This window comes from Telmatherina bonti (assembly GCF_933228915.1).
Source record: "Telmatherina bonti genome assembly, chromosome: 5".
Taxonomy (NCBI): Eukaryota; Metazoa; Chordata; class Actinopteri; order Atheriniformes; family Telmatherinidae; genus Telmatherina; species Telmatherina bonti.
In genome coordinates this window covers 8951736-8966813 of record NC_136623.1, presented here as the reverse complement: position 1 = coordinate 8966813, position 15078 = coordinate 8951736, and the positions used below count along the sequence as shown (strand labels likewise).

The window sequence follows — 15078 nt, the reverse complement described above, 5'->3', positions numbered from 1 at the left end:
GCTCTAATAAAACCCACTGAAACGTCTAACAGTCAGACATCACGGCATCTGTCAGATTCTCAGCTAAACTCAGCTCCTGCAGCCGCCTTGTGTCTGAAATGTGGAAACTTTTTGTTTTCATATGGTTAGAATCAGAGTTGTGCTCTGACAACGTAACTAGTTACATTAGTTACTTAATTAAGTCATTTACTACAGTAGTACTACTTCACAGCCATTTACTACAGTAGTACTACTTAATCATTTACTACAGTAGTACTACTTCACAGCCATTTACTACAGTAGTACTACTTCACAACCATTTACTACAGTAATACTACTTAATCATTTACTACAGTAGTACTACTTCACAGCCATTTACTACAGTAGTACTACTTAACAGTCATTTACTACAGTAGTACTACTTAATCATTTACTACAGTAGTACTACTTCACAGCCATTTACTACAGTAGTACTACTTCACAGCCATTTACTACAGTAGTACTACTTAATCATTTACTACAGTAGTACTACTTCACAGCCATTTACTACAGTAGTACTACTTCACAGCCATTTACTACAGTAGTACTACTTAATCATTTACTACAGTAGTACTACTTCACAGCCATTTACTACAGTAGTACTACTTCACAACCATTTACTACAGTAATACTACTTAATCATTTACTACAGTAGTACTACTTCACAGCCATTTACTACAGTAGTACTACTTAACAGTCATTTACTACAGTAGAAATACTTCACAGCCATTTACTACAGTAGAAATACTTCACAACCATTTACTACAGTAATACTACTTAATCATTTACTACAGTAGTACTACTTCACAGCCATTTACTACAGTAGTACTACTTAACAGTCATTTACTACAGTAGAAATACTTAACTCTCATTTACTACAGTAATACTACTTAATCATTTACTACAGTAGTACTACTTAACAGTCATTTACTACAGTAGTACTACTTCACAGCCATTTACTACAGTAGTACTACTTAATCATTTACTACAGTAGTACTACTTCACAGCCATTTACTACAGTAGTACTACTTCACAACCATTTACTACAGTAATACTACTTAATCATTTACTACAGTAGTACTACTTCACAGCCATTTACTACAGTAGTACTACTTAACAGTCATTTACTACAGTAATACTACTTAATCATTTACTACAGTAGTACTACTAACAGTCATTTACTACAGTAGTACTACTTAACAGTCATTTACTACAGTAGTACTACTTAACAGTCATTTACTACAGTAGTACTACTTAACAGTCATTTACTACAGTAGTACTACTAACAGTCATTTACTACAGTAGTACTACTAACATTCATTTACTACAGTAGTACTACTTAACAGTCATTTACTACAGTAATACTACTTAATCATTTACTACAGTAGTACTACTTAACAGTCATTCACTACAGTAGTACTACTTAATCATTTACTACAGTAGTACTACTTAACAGTCATTTACTACAGTAGTACTACTTAATCATTTACTACAGTAATACTACTTAACAGTCATTAACTACAGTAGTACTACTTAATCATTTACTACAGTAGTACTACTTAACAGTCATTTACTACAGTAGTACTACTTAATCATTTACTACAGTAATACTACTTAACAGTCATTAACTACAGTAGTACTACTTAATCATTTACTACAGTAATACTACTTAACAGTCATTTACTACAGTAGATATACTTAACTCTCATTTACTACAGTAGTACTACTTAACTCTCATTTACTACAGTAGTACTACTTAACAGTCATTTACTACAGTAGTACTACTTAACAGTCATTTACTACAGTAGTACTACTTAACTCTCATTTACTACAGTAGTACTACTTAACTCTCATTTACTACAGTAGTACTACTTAACAGTCATTTACTACAGTAGTACTACTTACCAGTCATTTACTACAGTAGTACTACTTACCAGTCATTTACTACAGTAGTACTACTAACAGTCATTTACTACAGTAGTACTACTTAACAGTCATTTACTACAGTAGTACTACTAACAGTCATTTACTACAGTAGTACTACTTAACAGTCATTTACTACAGTAGTACTACTAGCAGTCATTTACTACAGTAGTACTACTTAACAGTCATTTACTACAGTAGTACTACTAACAGTCATTTACTACAGTAGTACTACTTAATCATTTACTACAGTAGTACTACTAACAGTCATTTACTACAGTAGTACTACTTAATCATTTACTACAGTAATACTACTTAACAGTCATTAACTACAGTAGTACTACTTAACAGTCATTTACTACAGTAGTACTACTAACAGTCATTTACTACAGTAGTACTACTTAACAGTCATTTACTACAGTAGTACTACTTAACAGTCATTTACTACAGTAGAAATACTTAACTCTCATTTACTACAGTAGTACTACTTAACAGTCATTTACTACAGTAGTACTACTTAACAGTCATTTACTACAGTAGTACTACTAACAGTCATTTACTACAGTAGTACTACTTAACAGTCATTTACTACAGTAGTACTACTTAACAGTCATTTACTACAGTAGTAGCACTAAGTCATTTACTACAGTAGTAGCACTAACAGTCATTTACTACAGTAGAAATACTTAACTCTCATTTACTACAGTAGTACTACTTAACAGTCATTTACTACAGTAGTACTACTTAACAGTCATTTACTACAGTAGTACTACTTAACAGTCATTTACTACAGTAGTACTACTAACAGTCATTTACTACAGTAGTACTACTTAACAGTCATTTACTACAGTAGTACTACTAGCAGTCATTTACTACAGTAGTAGCACTAACAGTCATTTACTACAGTAGTACTACTTAACAGTCATTTACTACAGTAGTACTACTTAACAGTCATTTACTACAGTAGTACTACTTAACAGTCATTTACTACAGTAGTACTGCTTAACAGTCATTTACTACAGTAGTACTACTAACAGTCATTTACTACAGTAGTACTGCTTAACAGTCATTTACTACAGTAGTACTACTTAACAGTCATTTACTACAGTAGTACTACTAACAGTCATTTACTACAGTAGTACTACTTAACAGTCATTTACTACAGTAATACTACTAACAGTCATTTACTACAGTAGTACTACTTAACAGTCATTTACTACAGTAATACTACTAACAGTCATTTACTACAGTAGTACTACTTAACAGTCATTTACTACAGTAGTACTACTTAACAGTCATTTACTACAGTAGTACTACTTAACAGTCATTCACTACATTAGTACTACTTAACAGTCATTCACTACATTAGTACTACTAACAGTCATTTACTACAGTCTTACTACTTAACAGTCATTTACTACAGTAGTACTACTTAACAGTCATTTACTACAGTAGTACTACTTAACAGTCATTAACTACAGTAGTACTACTAACAGTCATTTACTACAGTAGTACTATTAACAGTCATTTACTACAGTAGTAGCACTAAGTCATTTACTACAGTAGTACTACTTAACAGTCATTTACTACAGTAGTACTACTTAACAGCCATTTACTACAGTCGTACTACTTAACAGTCATTTACTACAGTAGTACTACTAACAGTCATTTACTACAGTAGTAGCACTAACAGTCATTTACTACAGTAGTACTACTTAACAGCCATTTACTACAGTAGTACTACTTAACAGTCATTTACTACAGTAGTGCTACTTAACAGCCATTTACTACAGTCGTACCACTTAACAGTCATTTACTACAGTAGTACTACTAACAGTCATTTACTACAGTAGTACTACTTAACAGTCATTTACTACAGTAGTACTACTTAACAGTCATTTACTACAGTAATACTACTTAACAGTCATTTACTACAGTAGAAATACTTAACTCTCATTTACTACAGTAGTACTACTAACAGTCATTTACTACAGTAGAAATACTTAACTCTCATTTACTACAGTAGTACTACTTAACAGTCATTTACTACAGTAGTACTACTTAACAGTCATTTACTACAGTAGAAATACTTAACTCTCATTTACTACAGTAGTACTACTAACAGTCATTTACTACAGTAGTACTACTTAACAGTCATTTACTACAGTAGTACTACTAACAGTCATTTACTACAGTAGTACTACTTAACAGTCATTTACTACAGTAGAAATACTTAACTCTCATTTACTACAGTAGTACTACTAACAGTCATTTACTACAGTAGAAATACTTAACTCTCATTTACTACAGTAGTACTACTAACAGTCATTTACTACAGTAGAAATACTTAACTCTCATTTACTACAGTAGTACTACTAACAGTCATTTACTACAGTAGTACTACTAACAGTCATTTACTACAGTAGTACAACTAACAGTCATTTACTACAGTAGTACTACTAACAGTCATTTACTACAGTAGACAATGAAGGTCAGATGCTGCAGACTAAGTGTACGGCTGGTCAGTATTTTGAGTTTTTCAAGATTATTTCTAGATTAAAGATAATATTGCTAAGTGTTATGGACCAGACCTGATGCTGGGAAAAACATATTTCACAGAGTAAAAGTGTAAAAGTACTACACTGTTAAATTAGTCTGGTAAGAAGCTAAATAAGTCTAAATGTAGAACTTTTTATGTTTTTAACGCTTTCATGCATGGTGGCCCTGTAGTGAACACCTATTTACAAGCTTTTTTTCTTGCATATTCATGAATCAGGATGGTATTTTTGTAAATAAACCACCTTAGTGGATGTTAGTGAGTCATCCGATACTTTTCCACTCACTGGAGAATAAATAGATAGATGATATGTTGAAAGTAATGTAGTTACTCAACTTTGCCTTGCCAAAGGAAATGATACAGCTATATTTCATAGAAGATTTACAAAATAAAATGATTATATATGATTTCATAACTATTTTGTAGAGTACATTAAAATAAATCATACAAAACTCTAAATATCACTAATTGACAAAATAAAAAGTATCATTGCATTTTTGTAGAGGTAAAGTACTGTCTTTTAAAATATGTTGCATTGTTTTTTATTAATTCCTCCATGAAAGAGTTAATGAACTTTAAGTTTATGTATTTACTTACAGTGTTATTTTTAATGTCCAGCAATGAGGCTTGAAGTTCGTAAAAGTGTCTCCATGGTACTTTGAATTTGGCAAATGTGGATTTGATTTAGAACTTGCTGGGGGGTTTTTTCTCATTTCTGTGCAATAAAACTATCAATCTATCAATTTATATATCTACATATAAGTATCACCCATGTTTTTGTCCCATATTTGCATGACAAACTGACAGCAAGTCATTAAGGGAGTACCAGCACTTATTTTGTTCCACTGAAAGCACTGATTTTATACATAAAACTCTTCAACGACATGTCCTCTGACTCAAAATGACAAAATATAAAAGATTTCATGTATAATTTCCAGTTATTGTTGTTTGTTTGGCACAACTCGCTCCATGTCAGTGTAGGAAATAAAGGGTTGGACACAATCCTCAGTAAAGAAGCACACATCAAAGATCCCCACATAAAATTAAAAAAAAAAAAAAAAAGCTTTTTTTGGATTTAATGAGACAATCAACATCCTGCGATGTTATACAAATGAAAAATACCAAACACAGTTGTTTTACTTTTGCAAACATTTTCTCCATATTTTTTGGCTTTAAAAGTCTCTAATCTAATCCATTAATATCCATGTCACAGTTCCCTTTTTCCCACAAGCAATTTGTCAGGTTATTTCCTGCCCCAGAGAGGCATGCAAACTGTTTTCTGAGCTCCTGATTTGATAATGACAAATTTCAAATTCTTGTCATGACAAGAAAATCAAACTGTCTGTAAAGCATCAAAGCGGACAAACGTTATTTTCTCCTAATGGTTGAACATTTTCTTGGCCAAGGCTTCGCTTGACCCTTCCACAAACTGGCTGAGATCCACTGAGGCTTATCTTTGGGAAAGGAATGCAGTTTTAATGGCTTGTCTTCACATTACTGGTGAAAAGTCCTGGGAAATGACATACAAAGTGGAAGGTTGTGGAGAAATTGTTTGTTTTTTTTCCTGCTTTTGTTTTGTTTCTCTGGATATCGGAGACGATTCTTTGTATCAAAAGTGAAACTGAGGCCTGAGCCAACCATTTACCGAGTCATTTCTGAAAACTTCTGGCAGCCGAGTCCTGCCTCAGAGGGAGCCAAATAACAGCCTGGACTGTAGCCAACGTGCAGCAGCCGTTCAGCTAGCATGCAGGAAAAGCATGAAACCTTTCCATCGGTATTGTCACGACTCTGGCAGAGCTGCACCAACGAGCCGCTTTTGTTTTCCGTCTCACCTCAACAGGGGTGGAACTGCTGGCTCTGTACAACCACCCGCCGGTCCGAGAGGGCCAGGTGAAGTACTACACCGTCAAGGTGCCTCTGCAGGTCCAGAACTGCGAGGAGGGAGTCAAAGGAGTGGAGGCCAACTGGTTAGATCACATGACCCAGCACTTTAACAACGGAGCCTCGCTGGTCGATGGATACTTCCACCTGGGCAACGTCAACGGTAAGAAAGCTCCACAGAAGCGAGTTACACACACACACACACACACACACACACACACACAGTCAAAAATGTTTCAAGCAGTTTGCTATATTAAAATGGCACAAAAGAGCTTCCACGTCTGCTTTGCTCTGCTGTTCCACTCCAAACTCACGCTGTTGCTCTTATTCAGTGTTTTTCTACCAATTTGCCTTTTCTTCTTTTCAGGCTTTCAGCAGTAAAAATGTCAGCGCTGATTCTAAACTCTGTGAGATGAAAAGCCTGTGGCAGGTGCTGATGCATCCTGCCCTGTGTCATATTAATTATGCATTAGCTGACATTCATTTTCCACCAGAAGACAATCAGAATTTTTACATTTGAATAATATCCAACGTATAAATCACTCTGATAATGCTTCTCCGTCTGCGTCAGGAAGTGCTTCATTCTTTCAGGACAAATAGATATTTCATGCTTGCAGAATAGATGACTATCGAGCTTGAAATTTAGACCTCAGTGAAGGATGACAGACGACGGTGCAGCACGGCATGTTCCTGCATGTGGATTTGGTTACTGGTGACATGAAATTGACCGTGGCTAATCAGGCAAACGACTTGCCTGAAAGAATGAGTTCTCCCACATCCTGTGACATTGTTTGGTTTCTCTTGTTGACACAGGTTGTGCAACTTTCCTGTCGCGACAAATAATAATGCAGAAGCGTTTTCCTGCAAAACGTGTCTGACAGCCAACATGTGCAAATGAATATGACGGAAATCCCTGCTTCTCATTAACAAGTTCAAAGTTCTTTTTTTTTTATATATATATGTTAGAAGTGAAAATTAAAGGCTGGACTTGGGAAAGAAAAGAAATGATGCTGTTGTGTGGAATGAAACCTGTCATGCTGAACCTTAACCAGGTCCTCAAGGGGTTACCACCCTGCAGGTCTTACGGTGTGTTCAGACCAAATCCGTTTTGAGCGTCAAAAATGCTCAAAATGCTGACGCTGGTCACTAAACTGCCACTTTTGTGTCCGACGCCCAAAACGCTCCTGATGCTCCTGCTGTGTTTGCCGCTTGTCTGGAGCGAGCGGCAAACGCTTTCCTTCCAATCAGTTTGAATGATGGTGGATTCAGTGGAGAGATGGCATGGTTTTATTTAATAAATGAAGAACGTCGTCGTAGGGCAGTGATAGTCACTGTTAATGCAACAAGAGCTGTGGATCGAACCATGAGGTGTCTCGAGGTTAAAAGTCGAGGTAAAACCAACCTCGGTGCAAATGTTAATCAGCTCTTTAAATGAGAAAATCCAATGATTCTTCCAACAGCCACCACATTAAAAACAGATTTGATTCTGTCATGGAAATCATAATCGGTGCTCAGAGACATTTTCAGAAGTCGTCTCTGAAAAACGTTCTCCTTACCGTTCACAAACTCAGATTAAAGCTCCAAAGAAGAACTCACAGGAACATAATCCAAAAACTGTCCAATTTGCCCCTCAGCTCATCTAAAATGGACTGTGGTGAAGCGGAAAGCTAGAATTGAATAGAATTTGGATATTTTTGCAAATCACCGTTATGTGTGATTTTAGCTTATTAATGGTGTTCTGTTCAAATCTGTGCACAGCAGGAGCCAACAGTACTGCCAAAGTGCACATCTGGAAAGGTTACACAGGTTTTAGAGACACACAGATCTCCCACTAAGATGGCATCTTCTGCAAGGAAGGCCTTGCACATTTCAGAAAAACAATGCTCAACTTTAAACAACAACAAGGCTCTGTGGTGAAAGAGTCCAGATGAGGGACAACTCGAGTCCAGGTTATTCCACAAACACCAGAAATATGTTTTACTTTTCCTAATGCTGCTGGTTACATGTTGGATTTAAGTAGAATCTAGCAGCATCAGGCGTCATCGAAGCGCTGCTTTAATGCAACAAGAGTCAGCAGCTCATTCAGAGCATGTGAGGGAGATGGCTCCTCCACGAACCTCATGGAAGATGTTCACCAACCTCTTTTAAATGGCTTCTTGCTGCGGTTTTCCTCTTCCTTCACACGCCGGCGGCTCCACACTTTACTCAGACACCGGAGAGAAAAAACGCCAGCCAGAGTAAATAAGAGTCATAATTCATTAATCTGGGAAAGTGAGCGGCTCAGCAGCTCTGAAACACAGATAATTAACCTGATAACAAATTAGTGCCTCCTTGCATATTTCATGTCCTGAGAATGAAGTAATGAAGTGTATTATTATCATTTAATTTTATTCTTCACATTAAGGTCCTCTAAGATGTTTTGCATCTTTTATGCAATGCAAAGATATGCATGTCCTGAACAGGAAAATTAGCGGTTGAGCAGAGAGCGAATCAGCTGCAGAAAAACACTCTTCTTTCACTCACACACAGGACTGAAAGACCCAGTTCGGCTTTTGATTAACCACTTTACAAAACAGATGAGGTGAAAAGTGTATTTTTTTGGATTTTGCTCTCTCGGCGGCAGCTGGCAGCGTGACATCAAAGCGGCGTCCCGTTTGTTGTTAGCGGCTAATTACATCAAACAGCCGAGCAACTCCGAGCTTTAGATTTAGTATCCATTCCTGCCGTCTCCATATTTAGCAACTTCTTTTGAGACAAGCTTCTGAATCCGCAATGAGACACTCGACATGATGCAAGGGACTGTCTCAACCTCATGAACATCAAGGACGTGTCTGACAGCGAAACATCGCTCTAAAGGACATTTAGTGGCAGAGTTGTAGTTGGAGGGGAGACGGCGGTGACAGTGACAGCTTTGATTTGCACCACAGAGCAAACGGCTTGTCATGCGCTGACAGATACAACGGCTGTCTAATGAGTGCAATTGTGCTTTATATTTAAAGACTGACCTCCTTTTTTTGTTTTAATGCGTTGTGCAGCTTTGACAATATTTATTATTTAGATGTGGAAATTGTTCCTGAAGGATCCTGATATTATTTTATCTGTCTGGGTGGAGGTCACTTTAACGCTAACATCTCTGTAGCTCCATCGTGACATTGACATATGTGGTTTTTTCATGACATATCTTCTCAGACTGGATGGCTGTGGTATCTTAGATAGATGATCATCGTGCTCGATTTGTACTCCTGGTTTATGATCCGATGAGTTTTGAAATATTATCATGCAAACTTGCTGTACTGCTTCACACTGCGAGCAGAACATGCAGTTCTTGCAGTTCTTGCATGTGTGTTACTTGCAGCAGGTGACGAGGAAAAGATGCTTTGGAGGTTAAAAAAATTAAAAAATTAAAAAAAAAACACCAGCTTGATGAATAATAATAATAGTTTATTACAAAAATGTAGCATCTTGAACAGATCAAGAGAAATCTGTGAAGACTCCTAAAGCCAGATGTGGAAAATCCTACTGAATGTCTGAACCAGCTCCTTTATATAGAACACACACCAGTACACACCTGGGCCAATCAACCAATGAGACTGACATACAAATCAAAGCCAACTCCATCAGCACAGGTAAAGTCCTCGCTTGTGGAAGGCATTAACGTTATGCAAAGCATCCGTGTTACAGCTGATACTTTGCTTTCAGCAGCACTTTAGGTTTTATTAGAGATATGTCATACTTCCTGACTGTTTCTGGTGTGGTAGTTCAGCGTTAGCGCTCTCCTCATCATGCAACACGGCACAAGCATGACTTTTATCTGAATAAACACATCAAGATTCAGAAGCTCTGCTAACAAATCTTCAAAGGTTCATTAGATGCTCAGGGAGCATCTTTACAGGCTGATTGGTAATGTAAACAGGCTGAAACAGTCACTGAATTCTAATTAAGTCAAGTCTGAACATCTGCAACAATCAGCGCAGAATATTTCTGATCAAAAGTTTTCTTTTGTCATTCTCTCCTGCCATATGCGTCGTCAATTACATGACATTATTCTAACACCAATAAAGCTGCTTTTCTGATAACATAGAAATACAAGTTCACTTAGCTGCTGTCAGTCACCAGATTTTGAATCTCCTTCATTAATCCTGCTCGTAGTCCGTCAGTCAGAGTTACCTGTGGGTTCAATACTGCACACAACCTGCTTTGCATTCAGCCTCCAGCTACTGCAGAGCTGATTGCTCAAAAGCAATCAGCTGTAGAAGAAGAAAGCATGCCGACCGGGAAACCAGAAACCATCATCTTAAAATCACCAAACCCTCCCAGTTAGACGGTTTTGTTGCTGCTGGATGAATACGAACTTCAAGGTACGTCATGTTTTTTTTCTCCAGCGAACACTGCAACACTCTAAACTATACATTTCCCATTTTTCATCATTGTTCTGTTGTAATGCAAAAGCGCTCATTTAGCAGCTGATTGATATTAATTATCCTTTCACCTCTGAGTTTTTGAAGCCTTTACTAACATAATTTCTAATCAACTTAAAAGCTCCGAGAGATGCAGATCTAAATCACAAGGAGTAACGGATAATGTGACAAGCCGATATTCAATATTAATGTGGTGTTCATCCAATTTCATTTAGTAGGTTTATAAGAATCTTTTTTTTATAAAAGATACAACAAAGCAACTCAAAAACCAAACAAAAAAAATCATATCAGAGTAATGGACTCCCTGTAGGAGCGATCAAGTCTGCTGTTAGTGTCCATTTCATTTTTGTTTGGACGTCTTGGCTGTAATATTAATTCCTGGTAACATAATTAATTGCTAAGCATGACTTGTGTGTGGAGTGTGCACGCTCTCCTGTTGCAGCTGAAGGGGAGGAATGAGGGACCAAGTCCAGGACTGGAAGAGGCCAGAGAGGCACTGAGATGGTTTAATAAAATAAACGACACAACAGAAGACCATTAGAAAAGACTGACAAACCAGCAAATACAGACATGGCATGACCAACCAACAAACTGGGAAAGGACAAAGGGAAACTGGGAGCTGGAGTACTGAGGGGCTAAATAACAAACAAGAAGCAGGTTTAAAAATCAACCAGATGCAAGCACAAGAAGAAAGACTACAAAATAAAAGACAACAAGAGGATCAGAAATGAAAACAACTTGACCTTGAACCCAGAAACCATGACATTCCTGTCACGGTGGCTGTAGGGATGTGGACCCAAATGCAGGAGTCGGGAAGCCGGTATGCAGACATCAGACATCACTTTAATCCAAGACAAAGTGAGGGCCAAAACCAACAAATGAACCAGCAACACAAGACAAAAAGTGAGGGGTATAAATACACAGAACACAATGAGACAGGTGAAATAATTAACAAAATGAAACCAGGTGAACTCAATAACAGGAAATCAATGAAGCTAAACAAGAACCGAGGGAACTAAACAGGAAAACTACAAAATAAAACAGGAACCCTGAAAACAAAGCAAAGGGAAAAACCCAAATCATGACAGTACCCTCCCCACAAGGGCCGGCCACCGGACGGCCCAAAAAGTTCAGAGTCCAGAGACGGGTGGGAGGAGGAGGCCCGGAGGAGGGACCAAGGGAAAAAACAAAGTCATGGGGCACAAGTCCAGGGGAAGAGTCCAAACGGCCCAGCTCAGGAAACAGTCTGGGGCAGCCTCGGCTCTGGAGGACGGCCGGGAGGCCCAGACGACGGGGGCAGCCTCGGCTCTGGAGGACGGCCGGGAGGCCCAGACGACGGGGGCAGCCTCGGCTCTGGAGGACGGCCGGGAGGCCCAGACGACGGGGGCAGCCTCGGCTCTGGAGGGCGGCCGGGAGGCCCAGACGACGGGGGCAGCCTCGGCTCTGGAGGGCGGCCGGGAGGCCCAGACGACGGGGGCAGCCTCGGCTCTGGATCCCTCACGTTGGACACTGGAGGCGGAGGAGGAGGAGCGACCTCCTCGCCGGACACTGGAGACGGGGGAGAAGGAGCGACCTCCTCGCCGGACACTGGAGACGGGGGAGAAGGAGCGACCTCCTCGCCGGACACTGGAGACGGGGGAGAAGGAGCGACCTCCTCGCCGGACACTGGAGACGGGGGAGAAGGAGCGACCTCCTCGCCGGACACTGGAGACGGGGGAGAAGGAGCGACCTCCTCGCCGGACACTGGAGACGGGGGAGAAGGAGCGACCTCCTCGCCGGACACTGGAGACGGGGGAGAAGGAGCGACCTCCTCGCCGGACACTGGAGACGGGGGAGAAGGCCAGTGGAGGAGAATCCCAACCTGGGACCCCCTCGGGGACTCGGGACAAAAGAGGAGCGTCCCAACCTGGGACCCCCTCGGGAACTCGGGACAAAAGAGGAGCGTCCCAACCTGGGACCCCCTCGGGAACTCGGGACAGAGGAGGGGCGTCCCAACCTGGGACCCCCTCGGGAACTCGGGACAGAGGAGGGGCGTCCCAACCTGGGACCCCCTCGGGAACTCGGGACAGAGGAGGGGCGTCCCAACCTGGGACCCCCTCGGGAACTCGGGACAGAGGAGGGGCGTCCCAACCTGGGACCCCCTCGGGAACTCGGGACAGAGGAGGGGCGTCCCAACCTGGGACCCCCTCGGGAACTCGGGACAGAGGAGGGGCGTCCCAACCTGGGACCCCCTCGGGAACTCGGGACAAAAGAGGAGCGTCCCAACCTGGGACCCCCTCGGGAACTCGGGACAGAGGAGGGGCGTCCCAACCTGGGACCCCCTCGGGAACTCGGGACAAAAGAGGAGCGTCCCAACCTGGGACCCCCTCGGGATCTCGGGACAAAAGAGGAGGAGCGTCCCAACCTGGGACCCCCTCGGGAACTCGGGACAAAAGAGGAGGAGCGTCCCAACCTGGGACCCCCTCGGGAACTCGGGACAGAGGAGGAGCGTCCCAACCTGGGACCCCCTCGGGAACTTGGGACAGAGGAGGAGCGTCCCAACCTGGGACCCCTCGGGAACATGGAGCAAGGGAGGAGCGTCCCGTCCTGGGACCCCCTCGGGAACATGGAGCAAGGGAGGAGCGTCCCGTCCTGGGACCCCCTCGGGAACATGGAGCAAGGGAGGAGCGTCCCGTCCTGGGACCCCCTCGGGAACATGGAGCAAGGGAGGTGGACGAGCTCTGGGTGCTGGCGTGGGAGCCTGCAGCGCCGGAGACATGGACCTGGGCGCTGGCGTGGGAGCCTGCAGCGCCGGAGACGTGGACCTGGGCGCTGGCGTGGGAGCCTGCAGCGCCGGAGACGTGGACCTGGGCGCTGGCGTGGGAGCCTGCAGCGCCAGAGACGTGGACCTGGGCGCTGGCGTGGGAGCCTGCAGCGCCGGAGACGTGGACCTGGGCGCTGGCGTGGGAGCCTGCAGCGCCGGAGACGTGGACCCGGGGGCTGGCGTGGGAGCCTGCAGCGCCGGAGACGTGGACCCGGACGCTGGCGTGGGATCCTGCAGCGCCGGACGGGTTCTGGGCGCTGGCGTGGGAGCCTGCAGCGCCGGAGACGTGGACCCGGACGCTAGCGTGGGAGCCTGCAGCGCCGGAGACGTGGACCCGGACGCTAGCGTGGGAGCCTGCAGCGCCAGACGGGTTCTGGGCGCTGGCGTGGGAGCCTGCAGCGCCAGACGGGTTCTGGGCGCTGGCGTGGGAGCCTGCAGCGCCAGACGGGTTCTGGGCGCTGGCGTGGGAGCCTGCAGCGCCAGACGGGTTCTGGGCGCTGGCGTGGGAGCCTGCAGCGCCAGACGGGTTCTGGGCGCTGGCGTGGGAGCCTGCAGCGCCAGACGGGTTCTGGGCGCTGGCGTGGGAGCCTGCAGCGCCAGACGGGTTCTGGGCGCTGGCGTGGGAACCTGCAGCGCCAGACAGGTTCTGGGCGCTGGCGTGGGAGCCTGCAGCGCCAGACAGGTTCTGGGCGCTGGCGTGGGAGCCTGCAGCGCCAGACAGGTTCTGGGCGCTGGCGTGGGAGCCTGCAGCGCCAGACGGGTTCTGGGCGCTGGCGTGGGAGCCTGCAGCGCCGGAGACGTGGACCGTAGAGCTGGTGGCTTGATAGCCAGTCTGGTTCCCCAGAACCGCGACCGGACTTCCCTCTCCACCAGCTCAGGAACTGGTCCAGGCCCAAGCAAAATACCCACCAGTTCGTCACATGTCATGGTCTCTGGTGGTTTCTGCTTATGGCGCCTGGAGTGTCCTTTTCTCCTCTCCTGCTGGGTCCTGGGTGGCTGGTTCATTATGTCACGGTGGCTGTAGGGATGTGGACCCAAATGCAGGAGTCAGGAAGCCGGTATGCAGACATCAGACATCACTTTAATCCAAGACAAAGTGAGGGCCAAAACCAACAAATGAACCAGCAACACAAGACAAAAAGTGAGGGGTATAAATACACAGAACACAATGAGACAGGTGAAGTAATTAACAAAATGAAACCAGGTGAACTCAATAACAGGAAATCAATGAAGCTAAACAAGAACCGAGGGAACTAAACAGGAAAACTACAAAATAAAACAGGAACCCTGAAAACAAACCAAAGGGAAAAACCCAAATCATGACAGTTCCCTCTGCTTGCAGGAGTTTTCTAGAGACGTTCTGCCAGAGAAACGTCCTGCAAACCGTCGGGGATATTTGGTTTTTTCCATGATGTCAGAATGAACCTTGTGCACATTCACAGCAGTCGCTTGACTCGAATCAGTGCCCGGTTGTTTGG

General features: G+C 43.1%; 1 protein-coding gene across 1 annotated transcript in view; it reads left to right on the top strand.

The window, feature by feature from the left end:
* The window catches only part of rftn1b (raftlin, lipid raft linker 1b), a gene marked incomplete at its 5' end in the record, with an annotated part of 156991 nt that overhangs the window by 97250 nt on the left and 44663 nt on the right, over positions 1–15078 (top strand). The window contains one exon of the mRNA XM_079241438.1: positions 6339–6542. Coding sequence (XP_079097564.1) covers positions 6339–6542 — 204 coding nt within the window. The remainder of the gene's footprint in view (positions 1–6338; positions 6543–15078) is intronic.